General features: G+C 51.5%; 1 protein-coding gene across 1 annotated transcript; it reads right to left on the bottom strand.

The window, feature by feature from the left end:
* Window positions 1–17,077: 17,077 nt before the first annotated feature.
* Window positions 17,078–21,599, bottom strand: VAX1 (ventral anterior homeobox 1). The gene is made up of 3 exons (XM_074999804.1): window positions 21,371–21,599; window positions 19,484–19,671; window positions 17,078–17,593 (listed from the first exon to the last, which is right to left on the bottom strand). The coding sequence occupies exons 1-3, from the start codon at window positions 21,597–21,599 to the stop codon at window positions 17,078–17,080; spliced, it is 933 nt and encodes a 310-aa protein (XP_074855905.1).
* Between the last annotated feature and the right edge of the window lie 1,332 nt (window positions 21,600–22,931).

Genomic DNA, 22,931 nt, shown 5'->3' with positions numbered 1-22,931 from the left:
TTGGGCTACAGGGCAGTCATCACCACTGCATAAGATGTGGATTGCACAGGGCACTCAGCAGAGCACTGTGGAGAAGGGGATACTGGTCGAACCAGCCAGCTGGAAGCCTTTTAGCCATACAGCCATAAAACTGTCTTGATTACCCTTCCCTGCCCTATTCTGCTCCACACTCTTCAAAGATAGAACTAAAACCTAGACCATGGTTTCCCAAACTGGGGAGCAGTGAAGAAATTTGAGGAGGGGCATTAGGTGACCTTCTCCCCATCATTCCTCCACCCCAAGAAAGAGATGGCCTTTCCTTCTGGCTCTCAGCCCCTGCCATTTTATGTGGGTGACCCGGCACAGCTGCTATAAAAAGCAGACAGACAGCAAAGACCCACGTATTGCTGGCTGCCTCCTACAAAGGTGAGTGTGCGGGCTGGGGAGAGAGGATGAATAGGAGGGGGTTAGGTGGGGGGCTGGGAGTGTCTAGCTTAGGGGAGGGGGATGGGGTAAGAGAAGGGGTCTAGTAGTGCCTGGCTTTGGGGGAGGGGAGGTGCAGGGCTCAGGTGGGCAGCTGATGGGGCTCAGGCTGGCAGCTCACAGGGCTGGCACTGGCAGCTGGCCCCAGAAGCAAGGGGTGCAGGTGGGTGACTGGCCATGGCAACACAGGGCTCAGGCAGCTGGCAGCCAGCTGGTCCCAGCACTGCAGGGCTCAGTCAGCTTGGGCAGGCAGCTCTGGAAGCACAGGGCTTGGGCATGTGGGCAGCTGGCCTAGGCAGCTCTGGCAGCAGACACAGGGCTCAGGCAGTTGGCCAGCTGGGGCTTCACCAGGCACTGGCAAGGGGCCAAGAAAAAACTATTTGTGCTTATTTTTTTAATTTAAAACAACATTTTTATATCACGTTTGTGTTTATTTTAAATTACAAATTGAATTTTTTGTTAAAGGGGGGTTGGATGATGGTAAAGAAGAGGCAGGGGGCATGATGCTGAAAAGCTTGGGAACCGCTAGCCTAGACCAATGCTGGGGCCTGTAGTTATTCTGTGAGAATCCACCCTGATGGATACTGAGATTCTTGCGGCTCGGTACGGAGCTGCAGCCACAGAGAGTTAAATTCTCTGAGTTTTGCTAGAGCCAAACCCACAAAGCAACAGCTGCTATTGCACGACAGGGAAGAACTGTCTTTACAGGGACCCAGCAGGTTGGTTGACATTTTCTCACATTACTGGATGGGGGCTTGAGCCACTTGGTTGCATTATGGATGAAGTCCCCTAGGAGCTGAACCTGGCCCTTCTGTCACCTACCACTTAAATATTGAGTCTGTTCTGGTCTGGCTATGGTCTGAAGAAGTGGGTCTGTCCCACAAAAGCTCACCTAATAAACTATTTTGCTAGTCTTTAAAGTGCTACTTGACTGCTTTTTGTTTCACTAACAGAAGGGTTACACAGCTGAAAAATTTTACGGACAAATGATAAAGCACAATTGGATGACCTCATGTTGCTGATGGCATTGTTCTGCTCAGTTCAATACATTGCTTAACGGAAGAAAAGACATCTTTTGGCTAACAAAACAAGCTGATATGTTTGTCAACAAGAGGAAGACAAAATATATGGCTATCAATGCCCCTAAAATAACCATCAGTGAAGGGAGAAAGACTAGACATCAGACATTTTTCTTACCTAGGGAGTGAGCTATGTAATATGAAAAGATTTGAAAATGTAACACGATTGGCACAGTTACCAAAAATACACCGTTTAACATTGGCACCACATCTGCTTTCCTTTAAAGAGCAGAGCCCTGGCAATCAAAACAGAAACTGATAAGGAACTCATTCCAAAACGAAAGCCCTCAGATCTTCAGGGTCTAATGGACAGAGTTTCTTGCAATGTTGGATTTGTTTGCTCTGCTCAGAATTTCTAGAGCACCAATATGGGAAGATGATGACAATTTAGGATACACCAGCATCACTTCCACACCAAATGATAATATGGAAACTACCTGGGAAGAGTGAGAAGATGATCAAGAGAAATATTATGCAGAACAATTATGAAAGAAGCTGACTCCACGTTCTCAGGGGTTATGTAGATAAACAGACCAGCACAAGACCAAAATATGGGGGGTAAACTGATAGACCTAAGGTTGTGTTGTGGAACGATGATAAAGGAAGAGCCAGGCTGGAACTTCAATCACAGTTGCTGCTTTGAAATTCCAAAATATAACCTTTTTATTATAAGCACTGATTAAATCTTTATCCTTGATGAAAATAGATGTTCAGACATAATATCTCATTACTCACTTATTATTAAGATTTTTATCAATAACAAATTCAACTCTCTGGTGCTGCATTCAACTTCTTTTTATGAACCTTCTAACAGGGTTACATGTACAACTATCATATAGGATAAGCATATAACTGTGAATGCATGTTGTGTGTCCACCGAAAGGGGCAATACACCTCTATACTCTGTAGATAACAAATACTGAAAATAGTCATGTATTTATATTTGTTTCTATAGTAAAGGACCAGAACTTTGAAATTTGGAGCATGTTTCTGTCTTGAATACAATCCATGCAAATGATCTACCCATGGCTTTTGCTGTCTGGACATTGGGGTACAAGATCATTATGCAGTTGGCGCTGAGATACAAAATTGAAAGGTACCTTTAAATACCATGGACAGATAGACGTGCTTCATTCCACAATGCTTTGAAATCTACATTGGCTGATGGGATGTGCGAGGTTTTGGCTCCCAGTGGTATCTGCTAGCAGAGTGTTCTGTCCAATGTTTGCTTTAGCAGAAGGCAGACATCAATCCAGGGACTTGCCCCATAGGTCTTGCCCTGTAGTAGGACTTTCATCAACCAATTAGAGAGTGAAGGCACTGTCCCAACTTCTGAGCAACACCATGAGGGTAACTGGAAACAGCCTGCTCTTGACAGTTGCATTCATAGTAGCTTTCATTGCAAGAACTCAGGTGACTAAATAGCATGACATTGGTCAAGTGGAACAGATTTCCATATTTCTGTCTGTTAGGTTATGTCTACACAGCAGCATTATTTCAGAAGAAGTTTTCCGGAATAGCTTATTTTGAAATCGCACATCTACACACAAAATGCATATTGAAACAGAGCTCTGCTATTTCAAAATAGAGCATCCACACACAATACAGCCTATTTTGGATTAGAGCCCCTGGAAGCACGATAGCTTATTTCAAAATAACCTCTATTCCCTGTCTATACAGCCCCTATTCCAATATATGTATGTCGGAATAGGTGCTATTCCTTGCAGAATGAGGTTCGCAGAATTCGAAATAAACTGTCTGCTATTTCAAAATAGCAGTTTTGCTGTGTTGGTGCTCACAAAGATATTTCAGAACAGCGGTTGTTATTCTGAGATAACCTGCTGTGTAGACACACCCTTGGTGATTTCCAGTGGGAGGAAGATGGATCTGGCCTTGTGAGCTGACAGTGCTCGAGGCCAGACAGAATTTGTGGGATTTGCTTCAACACAGAGCCAGTTAGGGATAACTGTACTTTATTAAGCTTACCTACTCCAAGTTACTGTGAATTATTCACAAGGTAACACATTAGCGAGCAAAGTACAACAGGATGTATGTGTTTGGACGAGAGGCTATTTGGCATGCCTACATCCCTTTCTACCACAGGGAGTTCCATTCCCGAAGTGCCTCACATCAGGGCCACAGTGGATGTTGCTCCAGCTGGGGAAAAGTCTGAGGCACTCCTGAGGCAGAGTCTCCTTGGTGAAATTCAGCTCCGGGCAGGACCTCACAGTGATTTTATCCCTTAGCTGTTTACTGGCTGTGTGCATACTGGCTCAACACCACTTTTAATGTTCTCATGGGACTGAAGCCAAAGTAACCATCCTGGTTACAGCTCCCTGTAGGTACCCAGGTTCAAACACAAGTGTCAGGGCTATCTCAAGTGTTGTGGCTATCTCACATTTATGTTTATGGGATTTAAGACTGTAACACAGGGATGGGAACTTGGTTGTGCCCCCAGCATGAAAGTTCCCACTCTTGCTCTCTGAGGCCTGGAGGCTGCTCTTTAAGGCCTTTAGGCCTGCAGACAGGTCTGTTGGCATGTTACATGGCAACCATCACCTCAATTTACCAAAGACATATTACATGAAGGATGGTTTTCCCTCTGGAGTGTGGTGGTGGGGAGTTGTTTAGTCAGCATAGAAGGTACAGGAAGCTTTGCCTTTCCATTGTGCTAGCTTCAGGCTACAGGTCATTGACATGGGTAGCATGCCACTGATATGTTTTCAGTGTTACTAAAGAAAGGCTGTGCCTTCATCCAGTGATGTTTGGAAAAATAGAATGTGGACTCCCTGAGCAGGCAAGGCTGGCATGACTGGGCTTGATTTTCAGCCTGTGAACAGGTGGCATTGTGACTGTCAATAGTTCTACATCAGGGCAACCCGGGAATACTATTGTTATCCCTTTTAATTTGTTTCTCTAGTACCTTTGGCACACAAAGCACCATACAGACATAAACCCCCACAATCTTTGCCCCAACAAACTACATTACAGATATTATTCGGTTGAACTAGCATCCTGGGTGAATAATTTTGTTCCCCTTTTCTTCTAGGATCAAGTACATTAAAACCTCCCTCTCAGGCCACTTAGGCTACGTCTACACGTGCAGCCAACATCGAAATAGCTTATTTCGATGTTGCGACATCGAAATAGTCTATTTCGATGAATAACGTCTACACGTCCTCCAGGGCCGGCAACGTCGATGTTCAACTTCGACGTTGCTCAGCCCAACATCGAAATAGGCACAGCAAGGGAACGTCTACACGTCAAAGTAGCACACATCGAAATAGTGATGCCAGGCACAGCTGCAGACAGGGTCACAGGGCGGACTCAACAGCAAGCCGCTCCCTTAAAGGGCCCCTCCCAGACACAGTTGCACTAAACAACACAAGATACACAGAGCTGACAACTGGTAGCAGACCCTGTGCCTGCAGCATAGATCCCCAGCTGCCGCAGAGGCAGCCAGAAGCCCTGGGCTAAGGGCTGCTGCCCACGGTGACCATAGAGCCCCGCAGGGGCTGGAGAGAGAGCATCTCTCAACCCCCCAGCTGATGGCCGCCATGGAGGACCCAGCAATTTCGACGTTGCGGGACGCGGATCGTCTACACGGTCCCTACTTCGACGTTGAACGTCGAAGTAGGGCGCTATTCCTATCTCCTCATGAGGTTAGCGACTTCGACGTCTCGCCGCCTAACGTCGAAGTTAACTTCGAAATAGCGCCCGACGCGTGTAGACGCGACGGGTGCTATTTCGAAGTTGGTGCCGCTACTTCGAAGTAGCGTGCACGTGTAGATGCAGCTTTAGAGTGTTAGCCACAACTTTTTATACTGGTATCACAAGTAAGTGACAACCTAGAGGCAAGACTCAGAACTTGGTTCCAATATTACCAAGGCCCTGGTAGGCTGTCGAGCATTAGTGAGAGATGGTCGGAAATAATTCCTTGCTGACACTTAGACGATGCTTGCTGTGTCACAGGTTAACATCTCATCCTTCCAAGGCCAATCAGAAAGGCTGTACCAGCAGACAGGGCTGTTACCAGTACACGTCCAAAGACTGTTTGTGGCAAATACCAGAGCTCTAAGCCCAAATTGTAATCATAACCTTTGGCTCCTTTCATTCTGAATTTAAATGTTCCCTTTTAAACTATTAGCTGAAGTAGCTTTACCACAAATAATGTACTCGACGAGTTTAGTCTTTTTCCTGCTAATCAGCTTTCCTTCAGTAACATGGTCAATATTTTTACTCTATGCTTTGATCGTAACTCTTGGAAAGTCAAGCTGTGCTATTAGAAAAATTGCATGGTATTATTTCTTTCCCTGACTGGATGATCCTGCAAGCACTTCCAGTGCAATTTCTTGCTCATAAATTTAAAAGACAATTTCCAAGAATTCTTACTTATGTAGCAGAGAAATGCATTCCCACTAGTCATTTTGCTAGTAAATCTCAATAGCACAAATGCACATGGAAACAAAAAACCCCAAAGTGACTTATAGTGGGGGAGAATGCACCATTGTGTATAAGGCTGTCATAGGAGGTCATGTACTGACAATTAGCATTTGTGAAATTTAAATGCTGGCCTTCTTCAGGGGACTAAATTTAACATTTGAAAACTTGAAGCAATATTCATGAAGCTTTTTTTTTTGCATGTTTCACACAGCCCTTCTTTGAAACTTGAAATAGAATAATTTGTTTAAGTGTGAGTGATCTTAATCAGGCATCAGCAGCCAAAACAGCAAGAAAAGCCATTTTTTCCAATTCAGTAAAAAATTCAATAATTCAAGAGCCACAGTGCAGGTGACTGAGAGACATTAATTAATAAATAATGTCAAACTAAACCCCCATGTTAAGAACAGCAACCACACAACGATTCGTAATGTGATGCATGTTTACTGCAGGACGTTAAACTTTTTACATATTCTATTTCCTCACACTTTACATGTGTCTGGGTTTGTACCACTATCTTCCTGACTTTCACTCCCAAACCCTCTCTCTCTCTCTCTCTCTCTCTCTCTCTCTCTCTCTCTCTGAAGGCCACTAGGGGGAGTTATCCAACATTTCAAGATAACATAGCATTTGCTATTTAGATAAGAGTTTGTTCTGGGGCTTTTAGATGTTCACTGTTGATCACAAATAACCAGGAGGTTTTTATTTTTGCTTTGCAATGATAGAGTCGGAAGCCATAAAGAAGTCCTTAGAGAGCCACAGGTTGCAGACCCCTGGTCTAAATGAATTCCAAAATACAACAAGTAATGCCATATTAGTTATGGACACCAGTTTCTCAAAATTCTTTCAAAGTCTGAACCACTTTGGCCCCAGTCCTGCAAAGGCTGGAAGTCACTGGGATGATATGTATGTGCAGTTAAACACCTACACAAGTCTACATAGGTTTGTGGCCTTAATAAGTACTTGGTAAATAACCACTACTTTTTTATTTTTCCCCAGTCTTGTGTTATTCCCTTATCAAAACACATTATGAACATGTAAAGGAAAATGTCTGATTGGAAATGTGTCTAGGGAATGCATTTGGATGGTTTGCAATATCATCTATCTTAATACTAAAGAAAAAAAAAATCTATCCCCTAAAAACAAGTCACTCGGTAAATAACTACAATCCTTTTTCATTTGAAATGCTTCTCTCCATGGGGCCAGTAATCCAAGACTATTTCCGTAAAACTCCATTGTTTTACCAGCTGCGACTATGGTATAAGGTTTCACCTTTGGAGCCTTTACGCACTTAAAGCCTTCCCCCACCAGCTGATGAAATGGCTTATGATTTACTAATTCCCCTCAATAATCATTTGTACACGGGAATATTTGAAGTACTATGCCCAGAGAAACATGGAGATGCTCTTGTTGTGTTCCTTGTTTCCTCTTTATGGTAGATGCTGCATTTTCTTTCTTTAGTATTATTTGTTTTACAGTAGTATTAAGAGGCCTTAATAAGATCAAGGCCACATTTTACTAGATGTTATACATGTTTCTCAGGTCTACAAAGTGGAGGTATATTCACCAAATTATTTACATTTCTCAGGACAGAGCTCATCCTCTTTCCACCGCTCTAATCCTCCTGGCAATTGCAAGAATTTGTGGGTAAGGTGTGAGGGTTCAGGGAAAAGAACTGTGTGAAGTTCCCCAGTGGTGTTTTCTCTTGTCTGCGTGTGTATGCAGTCAGGGGGTACAACCACCCTCTATTGCACTCAGATTCCCCAAGATCCTTTTGGATTCCAGGGGGTATGGAGGTCTCCAGAGACATCTACGCAAAGGTGCTATGCCTCTGCGCAGCCTGCAGGCATGGTTCTATAAATTGAACCTGTCTAATCCAGAACTCTTGTCCAGCAAACTCCATAGTCTGGAATGATTTTTGTTAGCTGGATGACCACTTATCATCGGTGTGACCAAGCATCCCATGGTCCCATAAAGTTTGTTTACACCCACTAGTCCTGGCTGTCAGTGTTCTGTGCTGTTATTTAGCTGCAATTTACCCCAAAATGTCTTCTAACAGTCTAGCAATCAGTGGAAGTGCTGGTAATGTGCTAGAAAATATTGACCTCCCCTCATCCAGCAAATTCTCTAATCTGGCACTGATCTTGAGGTTGCTGGACAAGAGAAGTTCAACCTGTACTGGAATGTGAAGGGGATATTGTACAGAAGTTAATACAGCTCAGGGATGCATTATATATGGAGTAAATTTACCATTGCAGGACAGAAGGCAGAGGAAAAGAGACAGGTTTCCATTTTCATCTTCCGCAGCCCACACCCACATTATATTCTTCAGGCTCCAGAACAGCCCAAAATAGCTCCCCAGAGACTACTAAACCTTACTTCTGAACATGAAGGTGGAGGCTGGAGGTGGGAAGAATTTTATAGATGTTTTTCACCTTTTGACACCTACAGCACTAGAATGTAAGTGAAGAACCTACCGTTCTATAGCTTAGGGTCCTTCATCTTAAAGGTGAACTGAAGCTCTTTTTTAAAAAATATAAGCTGCTTAAGGATCTTAAATGCTATGATCCTGCATCTCTTTCTTAAGTGGGTAGGTCAGTTGAAAACCCCCCTAACTCTTTATTTTATCTAACATATTTGTTAGTCATGTGCATTTTACCCCTTGAGAGACAGTGAATTTTGCTTTGACAGGAATTGAAACAGAGGGTAACATAACTATACCATGTGAGAGTTCACTAGCCCATGCCTGAACAACAACATAATTATTTTGGTGGGAGATGCTGCATTTTTTAGCTATAGTAGCAAGACCACCAGCAGAGCAAGGCTTGCATGAATCACGGTGCACATTAGACTAACTCCTGTATCAAGCACACAACCGTAAGTGACCAGGCAGGTAAAGCCTGCTGTCTTCCATGGCATGGAATCTCCTTCCCCTTTTCCCACCCCCAGCCACAGCTGACACAACACAAAGGTGCTGCCAGAGCTCCTGCATTCTGCTGGATATTCTAGTGCCCTCAGTAAAAATGTTGGTTTCCTTTGTTTTCTGCCCATCTCTCTTGGCCTCTCTTGGAGAGCTAGTAACCACAGGAACCAGTCAGCAAATAGACCTGTTATTCTGTTCAAAGCCTAGGTACTGACTAGAACAAATAGAATGTAATTGAAACTTTTCAGTTTGGATGGGGAGGCTAATGGATCCACATGGTCATAAATCCTCTGGTGCCATCACTTTGTCAGCCCTCAACCTGGAATGATCTTCACAGTGACTGTCACAGATTTCACAAGCGAGACAGATCCTTAATGCATAGATTAAGAGTCATCCCCACCTTACTGTGTACTCAGGTAGCAAAACTCTATAGATTTTACTGTCTTCCATGCCCAGATGTGAGGCATGAATGCTGGATTTGCCCCACTCACATCTGAAAGAACAGAAAAAGCTCCTTTACACTGGTTCAGAACAGAAATACAAGGACCATTCTCAGAATTAAAATTAATCCCCAGAATAACTGACAAGTGCAGTTGTGTCTGTGTATGAATATGTCCCCAGATATTCACATTTCCTCATTATACTTGTATCACTTTAAAATTACAAAAAATAAAATAAACCCTTTCAAACCCTTCTTCTCCTGCCCTTTGTTTCTTCTTTGTATTTGGGATACAACAGACAAGTCAGTGTGATTTCTAATCATGTGCACGTTCTGGTTCCCACAAGTCAGCATAGTATTGTGCTACATCTGTTTAAAGTATCAGAGGGGTAGCCATGTTAGTCTGTATCCACAAAAACAACAAGAAGTCCTGTGGCACCTTATAGACTAACAGACTTTTTGGAGCACAAGCTTTTACGGGCAAAGACCCACTTCAGCAGATGCACAGATTTGGCAGATTAATTGATGTACTCACAAAGATGGTATCCCTATTCCATAATAAACTATATGTTTGTAACTCACTCCTCAGTGTATTTGTCCCTCTCTGGGCCTGATCGGAGAAGATATGGATCTGTTATGACTCACAGCTACAGAGCTTGGCTGCCTAGTTTAACGTTTACAGACTCAGATTTTGAGGCATGAGTTAATGCCCACTGTCAGCAAAAATGACAGGCCATGCTATAAAGAACTGAATTCTAGACAATTCCCCATGCGTGTGATGGGCTCCATCCTGGCTGACACCAGGGCATTGACCTGACTATATATATTTGAGGAGAAGAGATCTAGAAATGAATGCATTTTTCTCCCTAACTGAAGAAAGGCAATGTTTCTTTGCTAAGGGTTGCACTCACTTCAACTTGCTAGAACTGTTCGTTAGAAAGGACTGTTTACATTAGAAAAGAAACAAATAAGAGGGGACATGATGAATGCCCTAGAGAAGCTATACTGGGGATTTCTATTCACCCTCATAACGAAAACAAGGATGGGGGCATTCAATGATAGGAAAAAGAAGGGAAATCTAAAACTGAAAAAAAACACTTCTTTTTTTTAAACACACCAGATGAGATGAGTTTGTGGAATTCATTGGCACAAGAAGTAGCTGAGGCCAAGATCTTAAGATTCAAAATGGGATTGGAAATCAGCTCTCAAATGCATCTACAGTGTCAATTAATAACAGAAATATTGATTTAATTATTGAAACACAATCTCTGTGAGACACGAGTGTGTGGGGTATATGTGCCAACTGCGATGTTCTTACATCTTTCGCTGACGAGCCGACCAGCCACTGCCAAAAGACAGAATACCGGGTAGATGGCCTTTGGGACTGACCCATTACAGACATTCCTACATTTGGATCCTACAAACTATACCCAGCATATTGGTAGAATTACACCAATGGCTCAGAAATACCCAGCTGCCCTCAGAACTTTTTGGAACACAGTGCAGTCTGGTTTGTTCCGGTGCTCCCTCTATTTTTTTCTGTCCCTGGTGGGAATAAATTTTGTTATATACACCAAGCCATGTGTAGATGTGCACCACTGATAGAGAGACATACTGTCCACTGTAGGTGCTCAGCTCATCCGCTGAGTGGCACCTGAATCTCTCCTGGGCAGCCACCCAAGCACTTGACTTAGAAGGAACACTATCTGTTACTATTTTTATTTTTGGGGGGATGGGGGGAGTGTTTTTATCTTCTCTAAGTGAATGATTTGATTAGAGTCATAGAACCCATCTCATCCTTTCCTTAGGTGGTAGGAAGGAGTGTGGGAAGAAGGGGTCCTAGAAAACATATAAATACATATGGACAGGGTTGCAACCATTACTGTATATCTCCACCTGCCTGGACCACAATGCAGGATTAGGGCCCCAATGAATTAAAGCAAGCAGGAAAAAAGTAATACTCACACTGCAAGAAGCTCATTATAGGTGAAATTCACCTACACTGTGAAGGAGCCTTGCCCAGAACTCCTGGACCTGTAGCAGAAGCCCTTTGTGGGGAGGGAATAGGAAGAATAGCTAATCAGAGGCTCTCTGCACTTCCATTCACGTCACCAGGTGTGCTCTGCGGGGACACTAACAGGCTAATATGGGGGAAGCTTGATTGCAGGAGCTGCTGGATCTGCACTCAGGAGGAGCAAAGGCATAAAACCTTTGCACAGGAGGCCGGAAGGGACAGGTAGTCATGAAGAGTGTGTTGTAGCTACTGCTGGGCAAATGCCTTTAAAAAACCTCCATGAAAACATCTTAAGCCAAAAATAGTGTTTGCTTTGGTTCTATTCACACGTCTTTTGTAGAGCTTCCCAGGGATAATCTAACAAATGAATTTGCTAGCAGAAAAGTCCATGACAGGGGCAAATTTTAAGTGAATATTTGTTAAAAGAGAATATTGAATTAATCAACATCAGTATTCACCCCAGACTCCTGATTCTGCTCCTCCAGTAAGAAAACTCTCAACAGAACCGGTGATGTTGGTTTCCAATCAAAATTAGCCCACCCCACACAACTTTCAAAGGCTTACAATGAGCTCTTTGCAAACGCTGTGCTGGGGAGGATGAGCTGTAGTAGTTCTTCAGTGCGTAATTCTGACTCTCCAATCAGTGTCAGCTGCTGGCAGCCAACTGGTGAGCAGAAAGTTTAAATAATCGACTAGCTGTCAAGGCTTTGCTCAGTGTTACCTACAGCCTCATCACCTGCCTGTCTGTGGGCTGGGCAGCCGTGTGTGGAACCTTACCAGTGTTTCCCTCCCACAGCTGATGCACCTTGTGAGGGAAGGGATGAGGTTCCAGACAAAAGCTAGGGTTTTGCTGAGTCTTTTAACCCATATTTGTCCAACGGGGGGGCCTTGATTAGCACGCACCTGACTCCTTTTCCTGCTAAAAGTCTCATTTGCCTCAGGATGGCAGTTTCACAGAGAACCACTGGAAAGCTGGCATTTCCCCAGGCATGAGCATCACTGATGCTGTGTGACATGGGCTATATGGGTCCCTGGCCTGATCCTTGAATTCAGTAGGAGGGTCACTGCTTGAGGGCTGCTGCAGGATCAGGCCTGAGCCAGTGCAACCCCACAGTTTGGCTACACAAGGGCAGACTATCAGGGCCAGAGGCTTAATCCCCAACTCAAATGAGGTGCCGCACATAGGCCTTACAAAAGCAAAGAGCTATGAGGGTCAGTCTAAACGTTTGCATAGGTTCATTTTTTAAACCCCCTGGAGATGGTTTTGGTTCCCCCACCCTGCCTGCTGCCCGAGCCTCGGAGCTCGGCTGCCTCCGTAGCGAGCAACCCCTCAGTAACTTGGGCAAGCAAACCGCTTGACCAGGAGCCCCAGGAAGTGAAACTGATCAGGCACCAGAAACCTGACAATGGCCGCTTACGTTTCTTGCCCAGACCGAATGAAACGCAACAACCAAATACAATAAATATGCGGCACGACCTGCCAGCCTGGGGCTTCGAAACAGCCCGAGCGTTTTAATACAGGACCCTGGGGCGGGTGGCACAGAAAAGGGGGGAGACGCAGGAATTGTAACCTGTCCTTTTCAAGGACCAGGCGGGATTCCCTTCTCCTGCCACAGGGGTTAGAATCACAGGGCTGGAAGGGACCCCAGGAGGCCATCTAGTCCAGCCCCCTGCTTCAAGCAGGATCAACTGCACCTAAGTCATCCCAGCCAGGACCTTGTCAAGCCCGGACTTGACCTGGAGGCCTGGGGCTAGCTGACCATTCCAGGGCTCTGTTTTATCCATTGTGCTGCCAAGCAAGGGAGGGATTTACAAACGCGGCGCTCGGCTAATGGTTAAAAACAAAGGGGGAACCTGCTCCCCGCCCCAACTGGGAGCCAAGGTGGTGGAGTTAGACTGGAAACAGGGCCGCCTTACCGCGGCTGAGGTACTGGCTTTCACTCGCCTCCACCACCTCCTGTAACGCCCCAGGCTTTGGCGGACTGCCTGGGTAGAGGGAAGAGGATCCGGGGGTGGGATTTCAAGGGGATCGACAGAGAAGCGCCTGGACATTCTTGCTTCAAAATACGCGCGCCCGAGTCTCAACCTGCGAGCAGACCTTAAGAACGGGCTCGCTTCCTACGCGTACATCCACCGCCAAAGGCCCCTCCGACCCGTCCCGTGCGTCTCCCTTTACCCGCCTGGCTCAACCCGAATGCGGATCAGCTACGTTTACACCGGCTTCGATATCCGCGTGCTGCGCCCTGATGGAACACAGCCCCGGCAGAGGGAAGGGCCAGCCCTGCTTCCCACGGGCACGGCCCCGGAGCTGGGAGCGTGGGAGAAAGCGAAGATTCAGCAGGCGGAGCGGGTGGAGGGGGGTAGAAACCTGCAAGGGACTTAAGTGGCCCGGGGATGGTTTTTAAATTGCAAACACGCTGTGCCTGAGGGCGGGGGAGGGCTCTTTGCGGGCAAGAGCCGCGCCCTGCGTGGGGCTGGAGGAGGTCCGTGGAGCCCCTCAGAGAGCGTCCCGGCTGCAGGCTCTCAAGATGAGAAGCAGTTACTGTACCACCCAAGTGTGCCTCGGTTTGACCGGGGAGGCAGCGGAGCGGGGGGCTATTTAGCAGCTCCTTTCCCCAGTGCAGTTGTGGGCTACCCTAATAACGCGTGCGAATGGCAACCGGGGCAGGCCCAGCGAAGGGCGGTGCGGGGAGGGGGCTGGAAATCGGGAGGAACTAGGAGCTGTTTTACCAGCTGGGGGTTTTCCCCTTTTAGTAAAGAAAACTCTGGCACCGCCTGCGGTTCCGAACGAGTGAGCTGCCGGGCCAGCTCGGCCCTCTCCCGCCCCTGGCTGGGCCGAGAAGAACCGTGCGGTGTTGTAACTGTAATAGAAACCCCGAGCAGCCGGGCGCTTGGCTCTACTCTTGCGGGAAGAATCCTTCGTCGCAGTCAACGTTTTCTCCAGTTCGGCTGATTATTCTTGTTTCTTGCGGGTTTAAAATAAACGGTCTAAATCGAACCTCGCACAAATTCCCTCATTAAACCGTCACCTTCTCTCTCTCTCTCTCCCGCTCCTTTGGGACACGTCCCGAAACTTTGCTTTTAAATCTCCACTGGATTTTGGAGCTGCGCATCTACCCGCGTGGGAAACACGCCTAAAATAAAGATGGGATGGGAGCAGTGCGCGGTTAACTCCTCAGCATGCGGCTGCTGGTAGCGGTGGCTATTACTGGGAAGCTAGGGATGGACACTTGGCTTCTGAATGTCTCTCACTCCTCCAGGCATTGACCTTTTTCTTAGAATTGGGTGACTTAGAATTTGGCAGCGCTTTAAAAATGACCGACCCCCTTGGCTAACTGAGCGCAACTGTGATTTCTGCCCACATCAGTTCTCTGCTAATCCCGCTCCAGCTAAAAGAGGAGTAAAAGGCTCGCCGGGGCTCCGATCCGGGAACCATTTGCTCTCCAGCAGGTGGGTAACGGGGGCTCGGCTTTTTAAGACGTGCCTGCCCGCGTTGGACGTTGCAGGTTAGTCAGGACCTGCCTTGCACGTGGGAGTCAAACGAGGGCAAACGAGATAGCGGGACAAGCTTGTACTGCGCTTGAATTCCCAAAACCCTGCGGGGCGGCTCACGAATTGCAGCCGGCGCTGGTTAAGCCTTTACACTGTCTTGAAAAAAAAAATCTCATTGTTCTTCCCGCATCTCTGTTGTAACAGTGGCGATCAGCAGAAAACCCATCCTGCGCTGATTGCTCAGACCAAACGCCCTCAGAGCCCAGGATCGGGCTCAAAGGTGATTCTTTGTTTACTAGGATCTCTTCGGTTTCTCTTTACCCTTTCCTTATCTTTCCCCTTTCGTAGGCACAAAGGTTGGGGGGATCGTATTCTGAAAATCCAGCGTAGCGGAACTGCAGGGTAGTTTTTTTGGAGTAACACCCGGGGACACGCAATGATCCTCGTTACTGGCCAGTAAAATACAGCTTCATCCATTAAATCACGGCCCCATTTAAATCAACAACTACATGCACCGTTTAGGGAGTCCTGATTGTTTTCAAACCTGCTGTAAACTCAGTTATTTCATGGTGAAATCCTGAGCGTCCCGTCTGCTGAAGACACACCACAGAGAGAACGATTGTCCCGGCAAGATAACCGAGAAAGGGTTCCCGACACTTTAAATTTCGGATAGAGGAGCTGACAGTTTTGCTGAAAAAACAGAAGACGAAAGTACACCAGATGCCGTCGTCATATAGATATAATATATTTCACTCTCACCACATAAATACAAAACACCCAAATATCCAAAAACATTCAGCACAAAAGTTAGTAGCAAGCTCTCGACAGACGAGTCATTCATTATTGTCTCCACTAGTTGTCTAGAAACTTCAGACGCAAATAATTCACAATAAAAGTACTATTTTGTTTTCCATCCTGCTCTCTCTCTCTCTCTCTCTCTCTCTCGCCCCAGTTCTCTTCTCTAGTTAATTCTCTAAACTACAGCAACCATTCCATTTCTGTAATTATTTTTGGTTAAGATTTGGTGGCACGTATTTATACAGTTCGTAAACGCCTTATATTAAAAGGTTAAAGGAAGAAAAAAAAAACTAAACAAACAAACCAATTGGCTAGACACAGAATTCCTTTTTTTTTCTGACAAATTCAAGTATTCAAACTTAGCATGAAATAGACCAGGATGCTGGAGAAAACAGCCCAGTAACAAATATGTAAAGGACCAAGGATTGTTACAGGGACGTATTGTAAAGTACAAAAGATACATATATATATATAAAATATATCTTTTGTACTTTACTATATATATATATTTGACTTCCATTTGAATGTAAACGCAAGTAATTTGAGAGAGTGTTGCCGAGAGAAAATGATGTCTCATTTGGGGACCCTTTGGAAGTTTGGGCAACTCCTTACTAGAGGAACCGCCTTTCCCATAGACACAGATACAAGCCGGCCACTCTCCCGCCGGTACTTCCCTTTTTAACCTCGCTACTTTCACAGCACTGCAGTGCTCAGTTTGGGTTCGCAGAACGAGCTCAGGCGACCGGGAGAAGGGGCGTTGCGTTACCTCGCAGTGAAAAGCGGCTTTCTTAAACCCACCGCTTGGTGCGGCCGCACGGGATGCGCACGGGCGCCGGGCAAGTCCGTTCCACTCCTTCTAATAGTCAATACGCTTTTGAAAAAACCAAACGAACCCAAGTCGCGGGACTTTCTCCTGGCCTGGCTCTGTATCCCGGGCACAGATAAATAGACTCTAGGCTACTGCCGGGCGAGCGTAGTGCAGTCAGGAGACATAGGGGGACCCCGAAACCTGGAGCTAAATTTGTGCTTAGAGTCACTGAAGTCTTGGCACCACAGCTCAGTGAATCCACCGCTGGTTCCATGGCCGCGCCCGCTCGCGACCGGCTTCCCCAGCGGCGCGCATTGCTTTCAGTGAGCTGCCGGCGAGCCTCCCCCGCCCTGCGCATCCCCCCGCGGGAAGGTGGGGAGCTCCCTCCCCGGCAGCTGGGCCTGGAAGCCGCTGAGTTAGCGGCCGCCCCGGGCTGTGGCGCTCCGCCGCCTGCAAAGTGGGGCGCCCGGGGGCCCCCAGCGCGGCCGTGGCGGGGCCGTTCCCGGGGCCAGGCTGGTGCGTGGGGGTGAAGGGAGGGCGGACGAGCTGCTAACGGGTCGTTATTCCATAAATATGGCCACACACAGAGACTATAAATAGAAACGCGGCGCGGGACGCGGAGTCAGTCCAGGGCTTTTTTCTCCGCGCCCTCTTTGCTGCCGGTCCGGGAGTAGGGCTCGAAGGCCGAGGAGCTCAGGTACCGGGCCGACAGTTCCTGCAGATTGCCCGCCAGGGAGCCGGCCATTGTCAAGGGGGTGGCGGAGAGCCGGCCGGCCACCGAGCCCAGCAGGGCGGGCACGGGCAGGCTGAAGAGGTTGTGGCCGGCGCCGGGCGAGGCGTGGAGTCCCGCCGCCTGCGGGGGCCCGGCCGCGCTGCTGGCGGCGGGCGGGTGCGGGGAGCCGCCCGCGGGCGCGGAGCTGGGGGTGAGGCTGGGGGCGCGCAGCGCGGAGCCCAAGGCGCTGGTGGCGCAGGGCGGCAGCAGGCCGGGCAGGCCGGGCGGGGAGAGCAGGCGGCCTTGCTCCAGCAGCCGCAGGACGCTGCAGGTGGCGGCGGTCTCGGACACCACCGAGCGCAGCTCCGAGTCTTTGCCCTGGTCCTTCTTCTGCTTCGTGCGCCGGTTCTGGAACCAGACCTTCACCTGCGGAGCCGGGGAGAGGCACAGCGTGAGCGCGGCGCGGGGAGCCGCGCGCCCAGCCCGGGCCCGCCGCCTGGCCCCTGGCCGGCTCAGGGCGCGCTCCGCCGCGGAGAGCGGCCCGGCCCGCAGCACTGGCTGCGCCTCGGGCACGAGCGGGGCTCGGACTCCCGCCGGGGCTTTTCTCTTCCCCAGCCCGGGCCGGGCAGAGGGGCCGCACGAGCCTCTTGCACCTCCCGCCCCCGAGCGCCCTCGCCTCCCTGCCGGCAGAGGAAGGCCTGGGCCGCCCCGAGCCCGCGCGGAGCCGCCGGCCACGTCCCTGGCGGCGAGGGGACCCCTCACACCTGCGCCCCAGCCAGGAGAGGCCACTTAGCGCCGGCGACCCGGGCTTCGTCCCCCGCCCCTCCCCAGCGCCCCCCGCCCGCCCGCCGGGGCCAAAGAGATGCAGCGCAACCGGGCGGGGGCGGCGTTATCGGCCGCCCCCCGCCCCCTGCACGCGGCGGGGCGGCCCGTCCGGCGGGGCGCGCAGGGGGAAGCGAGCGGGCTGCGGCCGGTTCGCGGCTTCTAGGCGCCCCGCCCCCAGCACCTCACTGTGTCCTGCCTGGGCCCGCGCGGCTCCCCCGCCCTCCAGCTGCCAGCCGAGCCTCTGCGGGAGCCGGGGGTTCCCCCTCCCCCGTGCGGACGGCTGAGCCCCGGGCACCTCGCCCGCCGCCCGGAGAGCTCAGGGGCTTCTGCAGGGCGGCGGGAGTCGGCTCACCTTGTGGCCCCAGCCGCCCTGGGCGGAAAGGGCCCCCCCGCTCCCGCCCCTCCCTGCAGGCCCCCGGAGTCAGGGTCTGTCCCGCCAGCGCTCACCGCCTCCGGCGTCGTTCAAGCGCTCCGGGACCGCCGGCTCCCTCTGTTACGCCCCCGCCTCCCGAAGTTGCACCCGCTGACCCACGCGTGACCTGAGCCCTGCCAGCTGCGAAGGGGCCTTTGCACATTGCAATTGAGCTGTGCACGTGACAAGCCCCGGTGGGCACCTCCCCCCCCCCGCCAGGTGACAAGGGAACAACCCCGCAACGCGGGTGGCTCAGCGCGTTTCCACGCGGCACGAGTCCAGCTCCCTGCATGGCCAAATTGCCCGTGGATCGGTCCCCCCGCACGCAAGCCTAGGAACCCCCCTCCCTACATCCCAGACGTGCCCTAACCCACCGAGGCCCAGGCCCGCGCGCGGCTCCAATCTCGCAGGGGAGGCCTGAGCGGGGGAGGCGAGCGCGGCCCACGGGAAATCCGCGCGGATCTCTGCACCGGGCGCTCGCCCGCAGCCCGCCTCTTTCGGCCGGCCTGGCTTCCAATGCGCCCCGCAGCTGGCGGCGCGCGCCGGACCCGGGCAGACCGCGGGCGCTGCCGGCTTGCGGGCTCGCCGGCTGGAAGCTGCTCCGCGCGGCTGGCATCGGAGCGCCCTCCAGGTCCGGCACCCTCCGCCCCACGGCCCAGCCCGGCACTCAGTGCAACCCCCTCCGCACTCATGGGGGAAAATGCCCCTTTGCAGGGAAGGTCCCGGCTGAGAACCCCTGGCCCGCTGCAGGGCCCCCCCTCGGCCGTCTGCGGCTCCGCTTTGACCCCCGCCAAGTTGTCGGCGACTTTCACCTTCCCCTTCTTGGAGGCGGCAGCAGCTGGGGCGGGGCGGGGGGCTAAGGCTGGGCCCGGCCTGTCTCTGTGCCGCTGCTCAAGGGTGGGAAAACGCTTTGCCGCTCAGGGCGCGCCGGTGCCTGCCCGGAGGCCTGCGGGGCAGCGCAAGCCAGGCCGTGCGCTCTACGGTTCAGCTCTGGCACCGAGCGCTGCGCCCGCGGCTGGGCTGGGGGTGGGGGGGTCTCCGCCGCAGCCTGATTCTCACCGGGCTCTCTCTGGCACTACCTGAGTTTCCGACAGATTGAGCTGCCGGGCCAGCTCGGTCCTCTCGCGTCCTACCACGTATTGGCACCTCTGGAACTCCATCTCCAGGCGGTACAGCTGCTCGGCGGTGAAGGACGTGCGGGTCCGCTTGGGGCGGTCCAAATCCAGTCCTTTGGGCAGGATAATCTCTCTTATCGACCCTTTGGCATCTGGCAAAGAGACGCGCAGTCACTCCCCGCGCGGTGCCAAGCGCGGCCGGGCGCGCCCGCAGCCCACCTCCTCCCGCAGAGCCGGGCGCCGGGGAAGCCCGGTACCGGGGGTGGGGTGGGGGGGATCTCTGTCCCTGGAGGCTTTTAAAGCCCGGCTTGACAAAGTGCTGCCTGGGATGATTCCGGTGGGGTCGGTCCTGCCTGGGGCTCGATGGCCTCCGCAGGTCCCTTGCAGCCCGAGGACCGCACGGTTGTAAACCAGGGCACGGAGGGAGCCGGGGAGTCCCACCCGGGAAAGCGGGCGGCCTTCCAGGCCACAGATCTCCTAACGCCTCTCCCGGCCCAACTGCCTCTGCAAGGCCCCGGCCCTGAGACAGCGCCGAGCTGCCACGATCCCGACCTCCGTGGCCAGAGCCGTGGGGCGAGGCTGTTCCGCGCCTCCGGGTGCTCCTGGCGGGGCTGCCCGCCGCTCGGGAAGCCAGTCCGGGCAGGCGACAGACAGCGGCCGCCCGGCGAACCGCTTCCCCAGCAGGACCGTGTCCAGCCTGCGGCTGGTTCGCTTCTCCACGGATCGCTTTTTGGATGCGCGGGCACCGAGCACCGGCTCAGGCCGCTTCTCCGCGAGCTGGAGTGCGGGAGACCTCGCACCCGCCGGCACTCCCGCCTCGGGAGAGCGGGACCAGCCCGAGCAGCGCGGCCGGATCGCGGCGGCACGGCAGCGTTCCCAGCCGGGCTTGCCGTCAGCCGAGCTCCAGAAACACTTGACATCGGAGGTAACCAGCGCCCGCCTCGCTGGCAGCCGGGCGCGCAGGGGTGACGGGTCGGTGACCAGGCCCCGCTTCGCGCTAGTTTTATTATAACCCCCCTCGACAAAACTGTCCTCCCCACCGGCGAGCTCTGCAGAGCGCTGGGAAACCGTCTCCCCGGCGCGCTGGCAACGGCGGGAGAGGACGGAAATGAAAAGCGGCCGAGTCACTGGCTCCTGCCTTCATTTTTAAAGGCTGATCCTGGAGACCTCGCGCCCCGCAGCCCGGCCGCTGAACCCCACAGCGCAGGGCGGGCGCTGGGACGCAGGACAAGGCTCACACAGCCCCGGCGCTGCAAATCGCCCTTCCGCCGGGGAGAGGAATTTAAAAAAAAAAAAAAAAAAAAAAAGATCCCCCAGCCCGGCCCAGAAGCGCCTCGGATGCGCCGCGATGGAAAGGCGAAGCGCAGCCTCGCGCCCGCCGCCCCAGGTGGGAGCCGGGCCCAAATGGAACAGCGAGGATCCATATCAGCCCGCCCGAGCGCTCGCCCTTCCCCGGGGCGCTGACACCTGCCGCGCGCTCTGGGGCAGGGAGCGCGGCCGGGAGAGCCCCCGGCGAAGCCCCAAAGGCTGCACAGAATGTCTCCCGCAGCCCCCCGGCTGGGGCCCGCGAAGCGGGGAACCCGTGTGATGCAGGAGAACTTTCCCCGGCCACCGCCCAGGGCAGGGCATCAAATGAGACCCCCAAAGAAAAAAAGCTAATGCAAAAAAATCAGAGCCCGGAAAGCAGCGATCGCCTGAGAGCCGCCGGCCCCGGCCCCGCGCCCTCCAGAGGCATTTCCCCCTCCGCATCCCTAGTGAGAGGGGACAGGGCGACACCCCAACGCGGGCAGCCAGGAAGAAGGGCAAACGCAGGCTTTCAAATACAGACACCAGAGCCTCCCCCGCTCCTACCTCGAACCAGGATCCTCCTGCAATAGTCCGGGTCCGCGGCGCTGGATTTACTTTTATTACAGTCTTCCGACCCGGCGGAGGCAGAGTAAGTCCCTTGCTGCTCCTTCAAAAAAGAAGTAGAGAGATTTCCTTCAGCCCCTTTGCTCTCCTTGTGGCCGCTCTTCGAGACCCGGTTGGCTTCAGTCTCTGAATTGCATCTAACGTCCATTTTGTCTTGTTTCCCAAACATGTAAGTGCAATGAAAAAGGAGGGAGAGAAGGAGAAGAAGAAGCAGAGAAGAAAGTCGGGGCTGGCTACTGCACAACCTGCGGTCGGCTCGGTGGGAAGCTGCCAGAGCCCCTCTGGCGAGGAAGGTCGGCTGAGATCCCAGCAGAAAAGGGCAGCAGCTTCCTCAGATCCCAGCGTCCTAATGTGACAGTCCAGCTTCCCTGAGCCCCAGCGATCAGGTACTCAACGGTACAAGTCCAAAATGATTTAATGTCTGCCTTATCACAGAGCCACGTCGTGGGTAGCCACAGAGGGACGCGCACTCGCCCTTCCTATTGATTGCGGGTAATTTTGCAGCCTCCACATTGAGGTTACCTCATGAATACACTAGATTGTTTGGATAATATATCAGATCGTAATGGCTGGGTTGTGTGCTTGTCCCCAATCAAGCAGAGTTTAGCCAGTGAATAAACTGAAATGATTGGTCTTGCTTTCAGGAAACACACAATCAAAAGACAGACTTCCAGAAAGGGGAGGGGGGGGTAAACTTTTGACAAGATTCACCCTGAATTGTTAGCACCATTAGCCGCCATTATTAACTTTCTTCAGCCTGCCTTTGACCCTCCAGATTATATGGTGGCTTTATCCCAGGCACGCCAAAGAAATCGCCTAGGAAAGGCTGGGGGAAAAAACGCCGTTGCAGAAAAGCAGCCTGGCGCGTAAGCAACGCAACCACAACCCGCTCGAAAAGTTTCCCCCTGCAGCCGGGGGGGAGCCCAGCAGAAACCCTCCTTAACGCATCTCTCCCCGGCCAGCCATCTTAAACTCCTACCTCTCCTGAACTCAGTGCAGAGGCTCGCTTTGTGTGTGTGTGCGCGCTTATCTGCGCCTTCCCCAACACCGAGGCCATTGGCAGAGCTGCTCATTGAAGAGAGAGAGAGAGAGAGAGAGAGAAACCCACCCAGCTTTGTGTGCGGATAGATCGCGGAGGGGAGAGAGGGAAAGAGAGAGAGAACCGGAGAAATATCTCCACTGCCTGATCTAGTAAAGAGGGAAAAAAAGTTCTGCCCTGGCTATTTCATTGTCTCTGCTACAATATCTTTGAGAACCGCAACAGCCAGTAATCCAATAAGACCATTGATTAGGCCACAATGATTCAATTCAAGCAAATGGCCTTGTGCAAAGAGCATGCTCCAGCCCTCCTTGTCACCTTGCAGGGCAGAAGCCCTCTTCATGCTGCTCTCCTTATTCATTCCTTTATGGGAAACGTAGAGCAAAAGGAGTGAAAGATGGCAATTATCTAATTGGACTATTAACAAACAATTCTCTGAGTGTGGCTGTCTGGCAGTGGTGC

Source organism: Carettochelys insculpta, chromosome 7 (genome assembly GCF_033958435.1).
Source record: "Carettochelys insculpta isolate YL-2023 chromosome 7, ASM3395843v1, whole genome shotgun sequence".
In the NCBI taxonomy this organism is placed as follows: Eukaryota; Metazoa; Chordata; order Testudines; family Carettochelyidae; genus Carettochelys; species Carettochelys insculpta.
The sequence above is the reverse complement of the archived record's forward strand: the minus strand, read 5'-3'. Positions and strand labels throughout refer to the sequence as shown.

Coding starts and splice junctions, on each gene's coding strand:
- VAX1 (XM_074999804.1), bottom strand. CDS start 21,599: ATGTTTGGGAAACAAGACAAAATGGACGTTAGATGCAATTCAGAGACT. Junction 19,672..21,370: donor CAGGAGGATCCTGGTTCGAG/GTAGGAGCGGGG, acceptor TCTCTTTGCCAG/ATGCCAAAGGGTCGATAAGA. Junction 17,594..19,483: donor TCAATCTGTCGGAAACTCAG/GTAGTGCCAGAG, acceptor CCGGCTCCGCAG/GTGAAGGTCTGGTTCCAGAA.